We start from the raw sequence: 23,100 nt of genomic DNA on the forward strand, positions 1-23,100 counted from the left end.
TCACTTCTGGTCTTCCTATGGAGATGAACATTGGCAAACAATTACAAAAATTATTTACACTTTATTAAGGAAATTTTTTAATTAACCATGCACATGAAAGTTAGGACAGTGTGCTTGCATTATGATGAGATTTAGTTCTGGATAAAATGTGAAATGAATTCAAGCAAAGCCATAACAGACTGAGTTAGTCCGATAATGTTTGGTTATAGAAAATCTCGCCAAATGATAATTAGGAAGGAAATGGTTTATTTAACGACGCACTCAACACATTTTATTTGCGGTTATATGGCGTGGGACACATGGTTAAGGATCACACAGATATTGAGAGAGGAAACCCGCTGTTGCCACTTTATGGGCTACTCTTTCCGATTAGCAGCAAGGGATCTTTTAAATGCACCATCCCACAGACATGACATACCACGGCCTTTGTTATACCAATTGTGGAGCAGTGGCTGGAACGATAAATAGCCTAATAGGCCCATCGACGGGGATCGATCCTAGATCGATCGTGCGTCAGGCGAGCGCTGTACTACTGAGCTACGTTCCGCCCCGGTGGTGGGAAAAACAAGAGATGTGATTGGGGTAGTGTTGATAAATAAAACAAACTCTTAACTTTGAAAAATCAGTCGGGCGAGCGACCATTGCCGCTTCTTCGTATTGGAGAGTTAAAGTTTGTTTTGTTTAACAACATCACTAGAGCACAAGGACTTATTAATCATCGGCTATTGGATATCAAACAACATTTGGTAATTCTGATATATAGTCTTAGAGAGGAAACGCGCTGTATTTTTACCATTAATAGCAAGGGATCTTTCATATGCATCATCTCACAGACAGGATAGTACATGTCATGGCCTTTCATATATCAGTCGTGGTGCACTGTGTGGAGCAACAAATAGCCAAACGAACCCACTGAGGATGATTGATGCTAGACCGACAGCGCATTATTTCAATTCATTTAAACTTATTTTCGTGCTTATATCCATTAAGATTCAAGCACGCTGCCCTGGGCACACTCCTCAGCTATCTTGGCTATCTATCCATGACAGTGGGTTAGTTGTTAATTGGTAGTGGTTAGTGAGAGAGAAGAGGATGTAGTGGCCTTATACCTACCCACCGAGTCGTTAAAACTCGCTCTGGGTATGTCCGATGGTTTAACCACAGCTCCACCGAGGCGAGCGCTGGACTATGTTCCGCCCTGTCCCAATCTACTCGAGCAACCGAAGCGTGACAACGTACATACAATCCACATAAAACCTACAGGGCAGTTAACTGTGAACAGGCATCAAAAAAGAAAACCTCAGCCAACGTACTACAAAAAGGTAAAGTAATTTTAATATTAGAAACGCACGCACACACGCAATTTCTGTCCCAGATCGGATCACTGACCATACCAGAAACCGCACCCGGGATGGACATGTCTGAAACCCTTATGGTATAGGGGGCATATAAAACTTAGTTCACGCTCAAACACACAAGATCTGAACAAATCAGGCGTATTATGGGCCCCTATGGGCAACCTAGGGAGACAAGTCAACACCAGCTAGGTCCACTTAACGAGCTACCCTCGGCCTACTAATCTTCCACTATATGTACAAGTTCAAGTTCTTTATTTGCCTTAAGTTAAAAAACCCGAACTTATCAGGATAAATACATACATATATAATCACGATATATATACAAATATATAAATACAGGTGGAGAGTGATTTAAGAATTAATGCTGAAATTAACATAGTATACTAGTAATAGTGGTGGGATGTACATATATATGTGCACTATAAACATTATCGTGGCATAGTAATAATTCTAATTCTAAATATATATGTATATATTGATGTATACCAGATGAAATATGATTAATATACTAGCTAATGAAATGGCTGGTTAGTGGATGTCATATTTTAAATAAGCTGCAGTAAATCGTCTCTAACTTTATTTGCTTAAACTAAATATTTTCCCAGGTTATTGATGTCTTTATTGTTTTCAGTTGTTAATAGTTCAGTGAGCCTAAATACGCTTGGACGTCTGTGGTAACATTGATTAATATACGTATTCCTCAAATCATTCATAGCTGGGAAAATAAGAATAAAATGATATTCGTCTTCAATATCGTTAGAGTTACAAATAGTGAATTTTCTTTCGGCCCTGTCAATTTTCCTATACCTTCCGGTTTCTATATTTAATTTGTGTGCACTAATTCGGATCTTTGATATTTCTTTTAAGTGATTTAATGGTATGGGTTTTCTAAGATATGTTTGTAGCTTGAATTCATGTAACAAAAATTTATATAGGATACCTTTCGGTAAAGTCGTTATTCGACTAAAACAATGTTGTTTACTAATGAAAGCAAGGCTTTTCTTCCCTGATCAGCGAATCGTTTTTGAGTTCGATTAAATTTACCGTTATAACAGAATAATATGCCAAGATAAATGAATTCATTTACGACCTCTAACTCTTCACCATTGTATAACCACTTTTCGTTGTCTCGAATGATACCCCCATTTCTAAAAATGACTACCTTAGTCTTAGTTGTATTTACAGTTAGGTCCCATTTGGTAGTGTATTTTGATAGTGAATTGAGCATTGACTGAAGGCCTTCTGGTGTTTCGGCTAGGAGAACCATTTCATCGGCATACATAAATAGGAATATATTTAATGATTGGGTGTCGATATAGGGGCAATTATCTGATAAGAAATGCATTTCGCAGTCATTTACAAACATGGAAAATAATATCGGTGATAATACTTCACCTTGGAAAAGGCCATTTCTACAACTGAAAAAGTTTGATAGCATGTTGTTATATTTGACGCAGCATTTCACATTATCATACAGTGACCGGAAAACATTAAGGATTTTACCATCGATACTAAGTTGAATCATTTTGTACCATAATTTTTGTCTATTGACATAATCAAATGCTTTACTATAGTCCACGAAGCAGCAATACAGTCGCTTTTTATTCTTCAATATTCGTTCAATTAAAGATTGAAGAATGAAAGCGGCGTCGATCGTTGAGAACTGTTTTCTAAAACCAAATTGAGCGTCACTTATGACATGATTCATTTTATCAAAAACTAATAATCGTTCATTTAGGATGGCAGTAAATAATTTCCCTAAGCAACTGACTAAAGTTATGCCTCTGTAATTATCAGGGTCGTTTGCATTGCCTTTTTTAAAAATAGGAACAATGCACCCCATTGACCAACTGTGTGGAAATGTACCCGAATCAAAGACAGCGTTAAATAATATCAATAAACATGGCATCAAAACATTTATACAATTTATAAAATATTCGTTTAATACCTTGTCAATCCCACTGGATTTGTTCGTCTTTAACTTATGTACAGCATTAAGGATTTCCTTCTCTATTATTTCAGAGTCAAGCTCGCGGTTCGGTACGTCGCTAACTTGCTGGTCGTATTTACGTAACAAATCTTCTGTCTCGTCGTCTAATTTAGGTACGTTTTCCGCCAATTTGCTAAAATGGTTATAGAATTCATCATTTGTTAGTTCTGAATTTACGTTTTTCTTCCTTTTCTCGAAATGTGCATAAAACTGCTTTGGGTTATATTTGCGGAGATAATTGAGCATGTTGCCTTGTTGGCATTTATAATTTCTTTTTAGGCGGCGTTCTAATGACTTGTATATTCGTTTTACACGTATGAGTTCAATTCGATTTAGGTCACTTCTTCTACCATTAAACATATGAATAGCTGCCCTATATTCGTTAAACCGAGCTTTACATTCCTCGTTAAACCATGGCTTATCACCGCCCGTGGTAGTGTGCCGGCGCATATAGTTATTTCTGTTTGTATGGGTAGTGACGTCACAGTATGGTAATATAATAGTATTTATTTCGTTTGAGAATTTATCAACCCGTACGTTTATACAATCTTGGCTATTACCACTAGTTGAACATATATTCAATAACGTTTCAATATTTTCGGTTACTTTGGAAGCAATGACAGCAATGTTTTCGTCGATCCACTTCACGGTACATGGGCGTACATAGGGGGGTTCGATGGGTTCGACCGAACCCCCCCCCCCCCCCCCAGAAATCGCTTTTTTTTATAAATTAATATATCTGACATTGATATCTGACATTATTATATTTACTCAACATAGAAATATATATATATATATATATATATATATATATATATATATATATATATAGTCTTTATTCCTCTAAACAGAGAGTTGTAACATATAAATACATTTCATTACATACATACATACAAACATACAAGAATACAATAAGTTAATAAATAAAACTATGATAAATGTGGGTAAGTAGAGCATGCATCGAACCATGAGTACATAGTGATTCAAATACGAGCACATAAAGTTTATGGGGTAATACAATTATCGCTTGCTATGGTAGCTTCAAAGTATTGTTTGCTTAGTAGATGAATGTAATAGATAACGGTTTCACAGTAAGTACTTTCTATCGAGTCATCAACATTAATTGGAGGTTCACAAGATAATATCTTAGTAATAAAAACAGAATCGGGAAGATTGTGAAGAACGACACTGAGTTCTACTGGTCCGATGTCCAGAAGAGATATCCAGAATTCGTCTCTAATTTCAGATATAAATTGACAATGCCATATAACATGTATCAGCAAATCAGAATAGATTAAGTGACAGAGGGGACACACTCCTTCACATGACATAGGTCGCCACGAAGCGCATACATTAATTACATGATGTGCGTGTTCTTTTAACAATGGGTTCACACGAGAAATTCGCCATGCTTTGTGGATATTTAAATTGGGATGAAGTTGCAGAAAATGGCTGATGTCTGGCGAAGACGAGATTTGTGTTTGCCACTTTAATTCTTCAAAATCAAACACGCTTTTCTTAACTAGTCGTTTCCATATATGTTTCGATGGAAATATTGACGTATTATAGAAATCAATCAGATGATTTAAAAGTTTGTATTTACACATAATCTTGTGTATATCTGTTATAAAACCTACAGGAGTTGTAACACATTTGTTTTTAAAACATAGCAGCCTACTGGTTATAACTTTATGTACCAAGGTCCAAGTTGGGGTCCGTAGGAGGTGACCCAGAAAATATAACTTGTGCATGTCTATTATTGCTTCAATAGAAGTGATACCAATCAATCCCAGGCAGATGTCTGTTCGAGTTCGTTTGGGCAAACCCTGAATATTCTTAGTAGAGAACCTAAATGCACGTTCTAATGCTAACAGTTCATTCCTTGAAATATCGTTCCATAATTCGCATCCATATAGAGATGTTCCCAGACATAGTACCTTTACGAGTTTTACACTTGTGATTGGGCTGAGACCAGATGGATGACAGCCGGATTGCAGGAGGGCCATGCTTGTACATTTTATTGTTTTACATTATTCCATTGTCCTTTCCCAGTGATCAAAGTGTTTTTGGACTGTTATACCAACATGTTTAATAGAAGTTGTATTTGGAAGTTGTTTATTATAAAGAAAAAACACTGGATCAGGTTCTTTGGCAAAGTTGATGACTTGACTTTTCTGAGACGAGAATGTAAATCGCCATTTGGAACTATACTGTTCACACATCCGAAGCTTGTCTTGCATGTTACGAGGGGAAGGAGAAATGATGGCAATATCGTCTGCTTGTGTTGGACACGATATTTGAACATCCATAATCATTGATCCTTTCTTTGACTTACTTAATTTGTTTAGTAAATCATTTATATATAGCACATACACTTTTGGGGCAAGCATGCTACCCTGACACAGTCCCCTAGATTGTCTGAATTTTCTTGAATAAATGTTGTTTACCAGGACAGGGCGTTACTGTATATACTGTCCAATATTATCCAGATTTTAGGAGAGAGTCCAATTTCTGACAATTTAAACATTAAGCCTGTATGCCACACAGTGTCAAAAGCTTTCGAGCTATCCAAAAATGCAACACTAGTACAGTCACTGCGCTCTCTATAGTGATTAATGGTTTCTTGAAGCACGAACGACGTGTCCAGACTTGAAAGACCGCGTTGGAATCCGCATTGATGATTATTAGGATACACTCTAGTTGCTTTTAACTGCGGCATTAAGGAGTCCAGAACACTTTCGAATATCTTGAAGATCACAGAAAGAAGTGTAATACCCCTATAAGAGACAGTTTAATCGGGACTTGTTATGCCCCTTGAATATGCAGACAAGGACACCAAGGTGCCATTCATCAGGAATACAATTGTTGTTAATAATAAGTGAGAAAAGTCGTGCCAGGCAAAAGAAGAGATAAGATCCTCCGTGTTTGATGTGTTCATAGAGTATTCCGTCGGAACCACAGGCTTTATTGTTTGGCAGGTTAGAGCATATTTTCTTAACTAGAGAGGCAGATATACAGAATTCTTCATCTGAGGTTAATGCGTGCCGTTTAAAATCGGATACCTTTTCTTCTAAGTACGATTTGAAGTTGTCATCAAAATGGTTTGCTGTCGTATCACTAAATACATTGCTAAAGTGATCTGCCATGGCATTGCAAATATCTTCGGGGTGAGTAATTGTTTTGTCGGCAATATTGAGAGACATGATAGAACTACTTTTCTTTTTGTTCCTCAGTTTAGCCCAAAGCGACTTATGATTGAGATTACACGCCTCATCTAAGGTAGCATATGTTTCTGTCTTGTGGCTCAAGTACGCCTTGTTTAGATTTGATCGAAATATGTCTTTTGCTTGCTTGTACATCTGAAAGGTGGAGAATTGCATCCCACGAGGTCTGCCTTCAGCTAGCCACAGCCTCCTACGAAAAGACATTTCAGCATGGCATTCTTTAACTGTCTTAGTCCAGTAGGGCTTGGTGTGTTTATTAAATTTGACAGTAGGTATGGTTTCTAAAGCTGCACTTTTTTAAATATTAATAATTTGTTCATAAAAAAATAATAATTTCAGCTTTGGTAGCGTTCTGTTTTGGAATATTTAATGGCCATAACATATGAGAGACGGCGAAAGTATAGTCACTTATAATGTTTAGTCTCTTGGCCTTTTCCCACGATGGTTTTCCTTTTTGGTTGGATTGACTGCATGGTAACATACTGGCTGATATTGAACATATAACTGGTTTATGGTCTGACAATGAGAGAGAACATTCATTATCTACAGTAGCATATATAATTAATGGAATTAGGTCACATGGAACTAAGATGTGGTCAATTGCCGACGATGGACCACCGGCATATGACTCGTATGTATAAACGGGCCCTTTGCAAAACGTCTGAACGTTGACAGATAATAGGTTATGTTTGCTAATAAACGTTTTGAAATTATCACTTCTTTTGTCTCATATGAACACATACTTGGGTCCTGCTATTTTTACATTCATATCACCAATGATCACTACAGTACCAATTAAACTGTATGCAATGTAAAGCTCCTCCAACATAACCAAATATTCACGGAATAAATCGTCAGATAAGTTGGAAGAGGGGAGATAAACACAGAATACGTAAACACTTGTAGAATCAGTAAGCACAACTTCAACACCTATTATGCGGTCACTATCTATTTCTAATAAGCTTTTGCAATGAATCACGTCTTTACGAATAAGAAGAGCTACGCCGACTTTGTTCACGTTGCGGTATAGCGTGGGGTCACGTTCTGTGGCACACTTTGTAAATGCACAGTAATTGCTATCTATTGTATTTAAGAAGTTACTGTTATAAAGCCGCAAGTGGTGCTCACTAATGCCGCAAATATTAACGTTATATTTATTTAAGCAGTTGACAAAATATGGAGTGGCTGACATTACACCACGGCAGTTCCAGCACATAATGTTAATATTCTTCTGAACCATTGTCTGAGTGGTAGCTGAATTTGCTGAGAAACGTTTGTTTCGACAGCCATGGTTTAACTTATACACCTTTAGGCCAGAAGTTTTTATTTTCGATAATTTCGCGATATTCGACAGACACATTTAATTGAGCAGAAGCTGAATTTCTATATTCTCTATTGAAGAATCTAAGATGAGTTATTTTGACCTCTTTGTCGCTGAGAAAGTTTCGTAGTCCGGTCTCAGTAGATGACTTGTTTATACCGGCGATGTAAAACCGAGCTATTCTTTGTTTTGATACCCCGCTGAATTCAGTTTGTAAGGGCAGAGTTGCACAGCATTGGTCCGAAGGGATCCACACCCCGATGTTCTTGCCAATCTCGGTGGCCGTGTTCTCGTGATCTCGTCGTGTTGTACCGTTGTTTACCGCAGACGTCACTTTAGGTACAGATGGATCAGGCGAATTTTCAATGCTGTTGTTGTCGTGAGAAATGAGTATGTCTGACTCAGTCTGTGTAGGCTTGATGACAGTTTCTACATTATCGTCAGGGCTAACATTTCTGTCTTTTGAAATGGTGCGGTTAGGCGACTCCGTCGTAATTTGCACACAGTCAGAATGCTGGACATTATGTGTAGGTTGGTCCCATGTATAGTTCATAGGTGTTTGAGACTTTGGGGGTGATTTGGTTATCGAGATCGTTGCCTCAGAGTAAGTTGTCTTTTTTGTGTCGCATTTAACGTCCTTTTCAACGTTTGATAAACGTTTTCTTATATCGGTAGTTGATGTTGTGACTGATTTGATTAAATCTGTCATACTTTCAACACTTTGTTCAATGTCTTTCACTTTTGAATTTATTAATATCACTTTTGACGAAACACCCAAGCTCTTCTCGTCCTCGAGACGACGTATATTCAGACAACCGTTATCAACTCGTTTTTTAATAAGGTCAACATTTGTCTTGAGGGCGTCCTGTGCTGTTTTAAGTTTATTTAATAAGAGTGGGATGTTCTTCAACGGCTCTGTTGCTTCTGACAGGTCACTGACCACACGATTTAGTTCTTTATTTTGTGATTCAAATTCAGACCTTATCATTTTATTTTGGTCGTAAACCTTTTTAAATTCAGCAAGAGTTTGTTTTAAAACAGTTTTGTTGTCTCTTGATTGCTTCTCTAAATCGTTTTGAAGAGAATTAATTTTGCTTTCCATTTGTTTCTTTTGTTGTTGTAGTGAAGTGCAATGTTTATTTCGCTCTGTAAATTGTTTTTTAAGATCGGATATTTCATCTTTAAGGGATGTAATCTGTTTGGCTTGATCGTTTGTTTTGTTAACCGCACAGTCAATGTCTTGAACGAGCTCTCCTCGGAGAGTGATAAGGTCGCGTTCGATACAAGCTACCGACTCACGTAACACGAATCCCGACGTGTCGCAGTGGGCTTCACCTGAGCAGTGTTCACCTTGGCTGTGTGAAATAATGTCTTGGCGTTTGGAAATGTTTATTACCTCAAAAATGTCGTCATTTGTGTCTCCTTGAAAATTCTGAAATAAAATAAAACAGTCTTTAGCCAGTTTTTTTTAAATAGGCTCTCGCCTGTTCGTGTACGTTGTTCATACCTCCGCTTTAACTGAGCGGTCTTGCGTTCAAAATGGTCGTTAGCTTTACACAGTTTTAAAAGTTCAAAACGCAAAAGTTCTAACTCATTTTGATCTCGATTTACTAAATCTATTAAACGTTCGATGAACATATCTTTAGGAACAGATGACAGTTCGTTGTTTACTATTTGTAGCAAATCAGAATAGCGACTAGGCTGTTCATTTAGACGTGGTGTTTGTGTAAACACTTGTGAGTCGACTGTATCGATAATAGGGCATAGCATGTTACCCTCAGAAGGGCTCTCATGATCACTCATAAATTAGTAGGAATATGCTTCACCAAGTGCAGTTTCTACTTCTGACATTGATATCTGACATTATTATATTTACTCAACATAGAAATATATGCCCAATATCTCTGCAATCTATTTTGGAACCCCCCTTTTCAAAATCCTATGTACGCCCATGAGGTAGTGTGTGTTCGAATCTCATCGGGCTCCTGCGTATCATCAGTGTTTACATTACAACCCAGTGTGAAACATACAGGTGCATGATCGGAGAAACAATTGAACTCACCGGACTGAAAATATGAAATGAAATCGAAACACGATTCGCCAGCGAGTACATAATCAATAAGGCTTGTACCGTTTGCATTGTAAAAAGTGATATTCCCATATCGGTCGTCTGGGTGTCTACCATTGACTATTCGTAACCCGCTAGCTTTGCAAAGGGCGATAAGTTTCCTACCGAACTGATTAACTGTTTTGTCGTCGCTGTGACGCGGGTCGAGATTACTGCCTGGTACGTATTCGATCACGTTTTGTAATACATGTAATAGACCTTCTGCTAAGATGTCAGTTTTTATGAAATCACAAAGCGTACCTGTACGACTATTAAAGTCACCTATAACAACAATGTCGCCCATCTGTGCATATGTACATATGTGATCTTCTAGTGTTTTAAATATATCTACATCACTATTGTGATAATACGTACTATTAATAGGCGGTATGTAATTAATAAACATATATACATCTCTATTAGCACTAAACTTATTGCTTTTGATTTTAAATATAATACTACTATGACAGGTTTTATCTATGCACACACAATAGTCATGGAGATAATCTCTAACAAATATACACATTCCTCCTCCTCTTCCATTTTCTCTAGGCACATTACACGTGGTATAATTAGGTATTGTTATGTCGTCAGAGCCTATCCAGCATTCATAGAGACATATTATATCATGTTTGCAGATCATATTTAAGACATCTGGATCTTTTAGTTTTTCTTCCAAAGATCTGCAAATATTCCACGATATAATAGATATGCCTGTATCACTTTCCGCGCGCCCCTATGCTGGGCTGGGGTCGACATCACGTGACTCAACCGTTGTCTGTGTTTTACTCTCTGAGTTATCTGTTGTTGGCGTCGATGGCGCACGCGAACGTTTCGGCGCTGGTCTTCTCTCTCTTGGCTGCTCGGGGCGGGGGGGGGGGGGGCATTGCGCGCTTGTCTGGGTGCGTCGCTGTATGTGCGTGGGTCAGTCTGTTTACACTTGGTGTCATCGTACAATCTACCATCAATAAACAGTTCATCTCTCGCCATTGTTGTTTTGTGACCTGCTCGTCTGTATTTTTTTAGCCACTGCATACAGTTGTTTTCGCCTATCCTCCACTACCGCCGGGAATTGTTTGTTGATTCCATACGGTGTACCTTTCAGTCTGTATGCATGCTCTCTCACCATACTTAGTTCCTTGTAGAATAAGAAATGCGCCACAATTGGTCGTGCCCTGTTATCACGCCTTTCTACCGAACCTATGAACATTTCCGAATTCAAAATTGCACTCGGTAGGAAACTTACGGATCCGGCTTCTCAAGATCTGTATTTCAGCACAGCACACCTTCAACGTCTAATGACTGTCAGTGTAGGTTTTTTTTTGACGGGATGTAACCCATCTCATCCCTACAAGCTGTGCACCCTAGTGGCATTGTTAAGGACACGTGGACATATAGATCAAAATTCTGCCCATTTTCAACTCTACCCCCCCCCCCCCCCCCCCCCCCCCCCACCACCACCATCCCGAGTCAGGCTACCGATATTATCGGAGGTCGGACTCTGGATGGACGTGTTCGAAACCCTAGTGGTATATGAGCATGTTAAACTAGTTATCTATCTATCTAAAAAGAAAATGGTTTACGAGTTTGCTTCAATTTGTAAGATGTTATCGACTAACAGAGACTTTTTAACGATTGTAATTACATATCAAATATATTTTTCGGCATAAAATATTAGTGGTTGTATATTAAACGTGTTTCTGATCGTTCTAATATTTGTACTAGGTTAAATTTCAATTTATTCCCTAAAATGTATTTCTTCGTACGTACAAAATTACTTGAAGACAAAATCCAATTTGGGTTTCTTACAAATATTAAGATGACCAGAAACACATTGAATATAGACACACTGATATTCTAAACAAGAAAATATATTTAATATTCAAGTTTAGTCGTAGAAATATTTTATTAGTCGGAAACATCCTACAATGCAGCAAACTCAGGAATGTTCAGGATATTTTTGAAATTATTATACCTCGCAAAACAATTTGCAGGGGATATTTAACACGAGCATCATCTATCAGTCCGTTCTAGGATGTTTCCGGACCACATCTCCAAAACCGTTTAAGATAACTTCATGAAAAGTTGTACACCTATTAACCTCGTGCTATGTTAGTGCCTTTTTCAACGAGATACTTTTCAGTTTCAATATTTTTTTCTCTGTTACCATGGAAACAAATAGCCAGAATGACCAAATTCACCGTTTCCGGACCACAACTTCAAAACCGTTCAAAATACCTTCATTATATTTTTGTAAAACATATCAGTCTTGTGGTTTAGTAGTTTCCTTTGAGGAACTGCAAGCACATGGAATGTACAGACCTTAAAAACAGACAATTATTGCCTGAAAATATATGCAATTAGTTTGTCTAGCAATGCACTTTGTTCGATCAACTACATAGGCGTCATATCGCAATTGATGGGGATATTTTGGAGTATAACTGAAATACGAATGTCTAGCTGGAAAATCACTCTAGCCGGTTCTTTCTTTACAGTTATTTTCGGGCTGCTTTCCATGTTCTAGTTTATTGTTTTCACGTGGTGCGGGCGCGGTTAATATGGAAACATTGCTAGTGATAACCATAAAGGTTACATACCACCATTAATTACCTCATGCAGTTCAATACACTTTGTATGTCAGAATATATTCTGTGAAAATTGCAACACTGTCGAGAGGGTGGTGTGATTACCAATTTTAGGGAGTGCTCTTAACTGACATGTACCACGTAAAAAAATCAACATAGGTCGACCATGACATTTTTCAATTAATGACCCCTATGCCCGACCACCACATCGTGTGACTGTTATGCAAGTGGCACCATACCACTTGCACAGTGTTATAAATCAGTACTATATATAACACGTAACTTCAAACCAATGGGATATTTGAATACTACAGAGGTCAAACTATGAAGAACTATTTCCTAAACCGGACTATATTAAGCTGCTACATCAAGTAACCATACGACAAATGGTGGAGTGTTGCCTAAAGTGGTCTTCTGCTGGATACGTGCTTGGGGTCCACCGCCGTGCGATCCAGAATGTAATGTTACAAGCATATAATAGTATAAACACAATTATGTGTAGCGTCTTTCTTTTTCTCTCTGGCTCTCTGTCTCTCTCTCTCCGTCTGTCTGTCTGTCTGTGTGTGTGTGTGTGTGTGTGTGTGTGTGTGTGTGTGTGTGTCTCTCTCTCTCTCTCTCTCTCCATTACCTCTGTCTCGCTCTCCCCCCCCCCCCCCTATCTCTCTCTTCCTCTCTCTCTGTCTCTGTCTCTCTTTGTCTCTCTCTTTCTTTGCCTCTCTCTCTCTCTCTCTCTCTCTCTCTCTCTCTCTCTCTCTCTCTCTCTCTCTCTCTCTCTCTCTCTCTCTCTCTCTCTCTCTCTCTCTCAATGTGATCGCATTGTCTCTGTCGCGAGCTTCACTAACACGTCGTTTGGGAATTAGGATTACGGCCTAGACGGTGGTAATTGCTCAGTGGAATCGTGGAGCCTGACAATCCGTAGTCTGGAAATGCCAAGTGGGCGATCATATAAATGATCTTGGGCGATCAGCCACAATTAGCATGATCACGAAAACAATAGCCGCATATTTAGGCCAAGCGAAAAATAAAATCTTTTCCCTATTTTGTTCAGGATAGTTTGCGTTTATTGTTAATATTACTATTACCCAACTAATGTTTGCTTCAATAGGGAACCGACGAATTGGCATGTAAAGTTCTGTATAATTTAAAAAAAAAAAAAAAAAAAAAAGTATTATTTATTTTAAACGCGTTCCAGCTCAAATGACATTTATTTGAAAACAAAATAACTTGAATAATAATAATAAAAAAAAGTTTCTTAACAAATCGCCATCAAATACTGTAGATTAAATCTATCAGTTGTAATACTGGGGTGAAGACATGCAGCTTTACTTGTGTTTTTACTGAAGTAATCGATAATGTTGTAGACAGAAACTAATAGGTAGTACTATACCAAATAACGTCCGGCTGGGTCAAAGTTCGCGGTGCATCCAACTTTTGATACAGAAGTTATTTGTGCTTATAAAATATGCACTTCTTTGAGTACATTATACATTAAAGGGACATAACCTAGTTTCAGACCGTAAAAATGGACACTAAGTTTAGTTAATCAACAAGCCTGCAGGTAGTACTAAACGTCCGGCTCGGTCTAAGTTCGAGGTGCATTCAACTTTTGATACAGAAGTTAACACCACAAGTCCTGTGATTGGTGATAAATGTGTGTGTTGTTTGTAAACAAAATAGTTTCATTTGGGTAAGAATTGTATTCAATTTTATTTCATCTAGTGCCACTATGTCAAATGCTTGAAACGTGTATAGGGTATCTGTAAAAAAAAAATTGTGTCGAACTAGGGTAGTCATGAACGCTATCCGTTATCTCTGAAATGAACAGCTTGACCCCTAATTTTTGCTGCTTCACTTTAAGGGCGAGAGGATATAGTATTTATATATCCGTGACGTGTATGTCGATTGATACGCTGCAGGTAGGAGTTTTAGCCACATATGTTACTATTGTCGTCTACGGGATTTGATCTGGGGATATCCACCCTATAGGTAGAGTTGCACGTGGTTAACCTTGGCTGTTCCATCAGTTGCCTTCACACCTGTATGAAAAAAGACACCACTAGAGCACATTGATTTATAAAATCATCGGCTATTAGTTGTCAAACATTTGGTAATTTGAAAATTAAGTCTTAGATAGAAAACCCGCTACATTTGTTCCATTAATAGCAAAGAATCTTTTATATGCAACAAGTATAAAATAAATTAAAACAAATTAAAACGAGCACGCCAGTAACCTAACAATAATTTTAAAAAATAGAACCAAACTAAGAATTAAAAAAAAGATTTGTACAATATATTTGGTCGGCGAGAAGGGGTGTGTGTGTGTGTGTGTGTGTGTGTGTGTGTGTGTGTGTGTGTGTGTGTGTTACTGCCAGATAACATTCCCCCTACCATCAGCCCGGAGTAAATATAGCATTCACTCACACCATTCATACCACACAATACTATACAATTAAAAACATTCATTTTATTAAATATAATATATCAAATATACAAATTTATAGTTAAAAAACCGGTACAATATAAAAAATTGTATATTCCACTAATCCGAAGCCGGCCAGGCGCGACATGCACACGGAGGAGATTGAGAAGTGGAGAATTAGGGCGAGCAACGTCCTTCCAACTCCATAAGGGAGAGAGATGGCAATTACAATATAGTAATACTGCCGCACCCACTAAATATGTAGTATATACCCGCTCCCAGGCGGTCACCTTTGCACCAGTCTAACAATGCCTAAGCAGTGTCCGCCCAGGAGCTGTTCAATTATTTTATTTAAATATTAATTTTAGATTGATAGACAAAGGCGACCACCAGCCTGTCCATCACCATTTTATGTTCTTTCGGTGGATTCAAAATGTTAAAGGCAGTAAATTGTAAATTAATTTTATTTAAGTAATTAATCAACTTTAGTCTAATTTTGGAATGTTTGGTACACTCGGTCAAAAAGTGATTAACATTTTCTATTGTATGGCATACCAAACAATTAGGTGATGTATTATTCTAATTTTAAATTTAGTATCGTTAAGTGCGGATGACGTGCCCATCCGCAGTCTTGATAAAATTTTACTAGCTTTAACATTAAATGATACTGGACCGGGGGGAGGGGGGAGGGGGTGGGGCGCCTTTGGTTTGATATAAGCATGCCACACGCTGGTTCTGTGGTCCCACTCAGTCCGCCACAGACGACCAAAGTGCGGCTCGGCTATAGAATTTATTTCATTATAATTATGTTCCACTGGTACGCCGACCACGGGGTCCAGCAAACTCCTTTTTGCGTTCGCGTCAGCCAGTTCATTACCTGCTATTCCGATATGTGCCGGGACCCACTCCATGACGACCTCAATTCCTTCACCAGCAATTTTATTATAAATTTTTTAAATTTTGCAAATAATTTCTGGCCTAACACCATGGGCGCCGTTGATTGCCTGCAGGGCACTAAGACTATCAGATAAAAGAACATATCTGTTAGGGTGTATACTACCAAATCAAATCCCATAGACGACAATAGTAACATATACGGCTAAAACTCCTACCTGCAACGTATCAACCGACATAAACGCCACGGATATAAATACTACCACCCCTTACACTTAAAGTGAATCAGAAAAAAATGGGGGTCAAGCTGCTCGTTTCTGAGATAACGGGTAGCGTCTATTACTACCCTAGTTTCGCACAAAATTTGAGTACTTTTTTTTACAGGTACCCCATACATGTTTCAAGCACAAGGCTACTTGACACATTGGTACTAGATGAAATAAAAGTGCACATTTATTTTACCCAGATGAAACTATTATTTTTTACAACCAACACACTCACATTTATAACCAATCACAGGACTTGTGGTGTTCACTTCTCTATCAAAAGTTCGGTGCACCTCGAACTTTGACCCAGCCGGACGTTATTTGGTATAGTACTACCTATACTGATAACATACATTTTTCAAAAAGTGTCCAGCTATGTGTCTTTATGACAACCAGGATCTGGTGTATTCTGACATAAACTGACAACCTCACTGAAACTGTTGTTTCTACAGTGCAACCTAATATAATGTACACCTCAAAAAGCATATATATTGCATATAGTTTTGTACAAATGCAATATGTCATATTAAACAACAAAATGTTTTAAAATAAAACTCCTGAAGATATTTACTTTCAGTTGGGTGTGTGTACTCAGGTATATATGTAGAGACAACAAAGATAGTCAGAGTACCTCTACCCCTTTAAAGAATTCCATTAAAACACATGCACTTGATTGACCCCTAGATTATGAAGACCTTAACAGGCACATCAAAGAAATATCAGTATTAAAAAAATACACTGTTTGAGGAAGGAAACACAAACATGACTGTACCTGTATGAAGTAATGACTTAATGTCCTGAACATTAGTGTTGGGAGGAAATCCTGTATGCTGGGTGTGGGTGTCTTCAAGTTACCAGGTGTGGGAATTTCAAATCCATCGGCCATGCTGATTTTCATAATGAACCATCAAAACCATTGGCAGCCACCAATATTCCTGACTATATTTTATTTATAGCCTACTGTAGTTGGAGGTTTTAATAGTTGTGATATCTGGAATAATCATGCAGCTTTAACACATTTATTTTTGATTAATTACTGAAAAAAAACTATTTTTAAATGACAAAATTACCCGAACATCTATTTTCTTGCATTATTTTCTAATCCGGATGAATACAATATGTACATTAGATGTATTCCTACAATCTGTAATCCAGCATTTTATTTAGCTTGTAACATTAGGTAATACAGCTTTAACAATAAAATCAATTATCAACTTAATCCAAGGCAGATAATCAAATCTGAAAAAATTGGTTCTGAATCTAGTATAAACTCAAAATGCTTTTCATGAGAGCTAACTAAGTGATTATTATGGAAAAAAAATGATCTGGAGATCTAAGTATATGTTTAACAACCTTATTGTTATGTACAAATAAGAACAGAAGGCACAATAGTGACAACAAATTTAATTATGTTTTTGGTAAAGTTTTTCTTCATATTTACTTTAAATTTTGCATAAAACTACAAATTTGTCTAAAATATAACTTAGCACCCTATAAATATGTCAAAATTACAATAAAAATCAACTTCTTTACAAATTTGAGTTTTCAGAATTTCATACATACAAAATTAACAATGTTAATGGAAACTAAAGACATTAACCCACTATTGGCACATGCTATTTTTAATATAAAAATAAATTGCTATTAAAATCTTAGTTCAGGTTGCCTATATATAATACCATATTTAAGAGCAGTTGTATATGGCAAGTCAAATACCATGTAAAAAGAAATTATTGAAATCTTTACAGTATGAATTATAGGCCAAAACCAACTTTTCTTCAGTGCTAACTTTGATTCAAACTCCATTCAGAGCCATGTACAGAGATTATTGTCAAGGTCAAGGTCATTGTTAACTTGCATGATCGAGTGATGGCTAATTAATCAACCAGTATAGTTTAATTAAATAAAATGACAAAATCATCATATTTTTTATTATGCACTGAATATGTACTATAGGGTGTATACTACCAAATCAAATCCCATAGACGACAATAGTAACATATACGGCTAAAACTCCTACCTGCAACGTATCAACCGACATAAACGCCACGGATATAAATACTACCACCCCTTACACTTAAAGTGAATCAGAAAAAAATGGGGGTCAAGCTGCTCGTTTCTGAGATAACGGGTAGCGTCTATTACTACCCTAGTTTCGCACAAAATTTGAGTACTTTTTTTTACAGGTACCCCATACATGTTTCAAGCACAAGGCTACTTGACACATTGGTACTAGATGAAATAAAAGTGCACATTTATTTTACCCAGATGAAACTATTATTTTTTACAACCAACACACTCACATTTATAACCAATCACAGGACTTGTGGTGTTCACTTCTCTATCAAAAGTTCGGTGCACCTCGAACTTTGACCCAGCCGGAAGTTATTTGGTATAGTACTACCTATAGGGCTATTAACTTTATGATATCGTCCGACCCACTTCAGAGAATACAGTATGGCCATCAGTTCAGTGGTATAAACTGAAATATTATCCGACAGCCTAGCCCTAATGGCTATGGGATTTTTAACATTAGTATTTTTAATTATAAAGGCCATTCCTGTTTTTCCAGTATCAGGGTCCTTCGACCCGTCTGTATAGATCTGAAGTACATCCGGGTAGAATTCCCCTAATACTGTTTGAAAGATTATTTTCTTTAAATTGTTGTTATCCGTTTTTATAATTTCTTCCCTGATGTGGTAATGAACCATTGGGGTGCCGATCAGCCATGGGAGGGTAGAATCGATTTCCACTCTACTCAATGGCAGGCCAACAATCCCAAAGTCATTTGCGAACTTATTTAAATATGAAACTACAGATATGTCCTTGTCTCTGTTAATATTATTTATTAATACAGGTTTAAGTTGGTTGACTGGAGAATCAGGCACCAGACTACGGACTTTATTAATATATCTTAAACCTTGCCTGATTCTCCTAAGAGCTAAGGGCATAACTCCCAGCACAACCATTACACTATCATATGGCGTACAGATAGTGCCCCCAACAATAATTTGAGGGCCCTACCATATACGCTATCAAGTTTTCGGAGCTGGGTTTGACTGACACAGCCAAAGGCCTGGGCACCATACTGCAGCCTGGACACAATAAATGCCTCAAAGATCATGAGCAATGTTTTACGATCTGCACCCCATGGTGTTCCTGATAATACCCTCAGTAAATTGAGGTATATAACGCAATTACCAGTAACCTCAGTGATGCGTTCCCCAAAACTAAGATTGTGGTCAAAGATTACTCCCAGAAATTTGACCGATTGCACTTGATTAATTATTATTTCATTAAATGTTAAGTTCAACTCACATATTGATTTAAATTGTCTTTTCTTATGGAAAATTATACTTTTAGTTTTTGCATTTGAAATGGTAACACCCCAAGCTCTGGACCAAAAGGCTACATTATTAATATCCACCTGGTGATCTTTTTGAAGGTCCTCATAATTACTTGCGATTCTCCAGAATGCAGTATCATCTGCGAAGAGACCGATACTTATCTTAGATTTAATACTTTCATTTTTGGTAATAAGCACCTCTGCCAAATCGTTAATAAAAATTGCAAACAGGGTGGGTGCTATTACTGAGCCTTGTGGGATACCATTTTCAAGTGTTAAAATGGGGGAGAAAGAACCACTAACGTTAACTGCAAATGTTCTCTGCATTCAAAATTTTGAAATAAATGTAAACATTGCACCCTTGACCCCCATTTTGTATGCTTTCATTAACAATCCCCGTCGCCAGACCAAGTCATACGCCTTTTCTATATCTACAAACACTCCACCCACTTTGTGCCCATTCCGCATGGCATCCTTAACCTCGGTTTGAAGGCGCACAATATGGTCGGTGGTGGAGTGATGCTTTCTAAAACCACTCTGGAAGGTAGACAACAAACTATTTACCTCCAGAAATTGGACAAGGCGGTTGTTAACCATTCATTCCATAATCTTGCAAACGCTGGATGTCAATGAAATAGGTCGATAAGTAGTAGGGAGGGAGAGGTGTTTCCACTCCAATGGGTGGTACCCCTCGCTCCATCTTAAATTAAATAATTCCAGGAAGAGTTCTAGCGTTTTGGTGGGCATATTTTTCAGAAACATATAGCTAAAATTATCAGGGCCCGGAGCCGTGGCCTTTCGGCCACCAAAAGCACTACACAATTCCTGCAATTTAAATGGTGCATTATAAGGCAGGTCATCTTTCGGGGAGCAGGGTTCATCAGGGATAGGACTAGATTTCTCAATATTAATTTTTCTGCCTTGAAATTCTTTATTATAATTATTAGTAGCTGAGTTATTTTTAAAAGTGGCTCCCAAAATATTCGCATTGTCTTGGTTAGTTTTACAGTTTTTATTATTTTTAAGTATTACTTTAATACTAGATGGTTTCCCTTTCACCCTTTTGATCTTTGCCCACACCTCTTTAACCTTTGAGTTCCTGTTGAGGGAACCACAAAACTGAGTCCATGAGGCATTTTTAGCTTTATTAATACTGAGTTTCAGTTTATATTTACTATCTTTAAAATTCTTTATATTTTCCTCAGTATTAGTTTTTTTCAAAAAAATTCTAAACTTATTTCTAAGTCTCTTTAGTTTAGAGAGTTCATCTGTCCACCAGAGGACCGGATTATAATTATTTTTAATGGAATAAAAGGGTATAGTCTGTTTAGCAATATCTATAATAGCTGTTGTCAGATTTTTATTAAATTTATCTATATTAATATCTCTTATTTGCTCATGATCTAGTTTGGCACACAAGTGTCCAAACCGGGACCAATCAGCTCTATTAAAGTTCCATTTAGATTTAGATTTAGTTTTATTAATCCATAAATCAGAGATATTGTACATACTTTTAATTGGGAGGTGGTCACTACCCATGCCTTGTTGGCATTTATAATTTCTTTTTAGGCAGCGTTCTAATGACTTGTATATTCGTTTTACACGTATGAGTTCAATTCGATTTAGGTCACTTCTTCTACCATTAAACATATGAATAGCTGCCCTATATTCGTTAAACCGAGCTTTACATTCCTCGTTAAACCATGGCTTATCACCGTCCGTGGTAGTGTGCCGGCGCATATAGTTCTTTCTGTTTGTATGGGTGGTGACGTCACAGTAAGGGAATATAATAGTATTTAGTTCGTTTGAGAATTTATCAACCCGTACGTTTATACAATCTTGGCTATTACCATTAGTTGAACATATATTTAATAACGTTTCAATATTTTCGGCTACTTTGGAAGCAATGAAAGCATTGTTTTCGTCGATCCACTTCACGGTAGTGTGTGTTCGAATCTCATCGAGCTCCTGCGTATCAGCAATGTTTACATTACAACCCAGTGTGAAACATACACGTGCATGATCGGAGAAACAATTGAACTCACCGGACTGAAAATATGAAATTAAATCGAAACACGATTCGCCAGCGAGTACATAATCAGTAAGGCTTGTACCGTTTGCATTGTAAAAAGTGATATTCCCATGACTATTCGTAACCCGCTAGCTTTGAAAAGGGCGATAAGTTTCCTACCGAACTGATTAACTGTTTTGTCTTCGCTGTGACGCGGGTCGAGATTACTGTCCGGTACGTATTCGATCACGTTTTGTAATACATGTAATGGACCTTCTGCTAAGATGTCAGTTTCTATGAAATCACAAAGCGTACCTGTACGACTATTAAAGTTACCTATAACAACAATGTCGCCCATCTGTGCATATGTACATATGTGATCTTCTAGTGTTTCAAAAATATCTACATCACTATTGTGATAATACGTGCTATTAATAGGCGGTATGTAATTAATAAACATAAATACATCTCTATTAGCACTGAACTTATTGCTTTTGATTTTAAATATAATACTACTATGACAGGTTTTATCTATGCACACACAATAGTCTTGGAGATAATCTCTAACAAATATACATATTCCTCCTCTTCCATTGTCTCTAGGCACATTATACGTGGTATAATTAGGTATTGTTATGTCGTCAGAGCCTGTCCAGCATTCATAGAGACATATTATATCATGTTTGCAGATCATATTTAAGACATCTGGATCTTTTAGTTTTTCTTCCAAAGATCTGCAAATATTCCACGATATAATCACTCTCCGCGCGCCCCTATGCTGGGCTGGGGTCGATATCACGTGACTCAACCGTTGTCTGTTTTTTTACTCTCTGGCTTGTCTGTTGTTGGCGTCGATGGCGCACGCGAACGTTTCGGTGCTGGTCTTCTCTCTCTTAGCTGCTCGGGGCGGGGGACATTGCGCGCTTGTTTGGGTGCGTCGTGCACTACGTCGCTGTATGTGCGTGGGTCAGTCTGTTTACACTTGGTGTCATCGTACAATCTACCATCAATAAACAGTTTATCTCTCACCATTGTTGTTTTGTGACCTGCTTGTCTGCATTGTTTTTAGCCACTGCATACAGTTGTTTTCGCCTATCCTCCACTACCGCCGGGAATTGTTCGTTGATTCCATACGGTGTACCTTCCAGTCTGCATGCATGCTCTCTCACCATACTTAGTTCCTTGTAGAATAAGAAACGCGCCACAATTGGTCGTGCCCTGTTATCACGCCTTCTACCGGACCTACGAACATGTCCGAATTCAAAACTGCACTCGAGTCTAAACTCCTCATAGAGGAAGTCTCTTAACACCTGTTCGGTTTCTCGTAGGGGTTTTCTGCTAGACCGTTAAAAATTAAGTTGTTTTTCATTGACCTACATTGTAGATCAGTAACGGTCGCCTTTAGTTCCTCGCGTTCTTTGAGAAATGCACTTACCTCGTTTCTCAACTCATTATTATTACGCTCTGTAGCCGCGAGAGCGCACTTTATCTCACTAATATCCGTTTTGTTTTTGTCACATGCTACCTTTACTCCATCGTATATATTACTCAGTCCTTGTAAACTAGTCTCCAGTTCCAT

General features: G+C 37.7%; 1 protein-coding gene across 1 annotated transcript; it reads right to left on the reverse strand.

The window, feature by feature from the left end:
- On the reverse strand, window positions 1–23,100 carry LOC121373211. The gene is made up of 5 exons (XM_041499729.1): window positions 22,957–23,100; window positions 7,997–9,325; window positions 6,427–6,707; window positions 3,307–3,481; window positions 1–15 (listed from the first exon to the last, which is right to left on the reverse strand). Exons 1-5 carry the CDS (start codon window positions 23,098–23,100, stop codon window positions 1–3), a joined length of 1,944 nt encoding a protein of 647 aa, XP_041355663.1.

Source organism: Gigantopelta aegis, chromosome 1 (assembly GCF_016097555.1).
Source record: "Gigantopelta aegis isolate Gae_Host chromosome 1, Gae_host_genome, whole genome shotgun sequence".
NCBI lineage: Eukaryota > Metazoa > Mollusca > Gastropoda > Neomphalida > Peltospiridae > Gigantopelta > Gigantopelta aegis.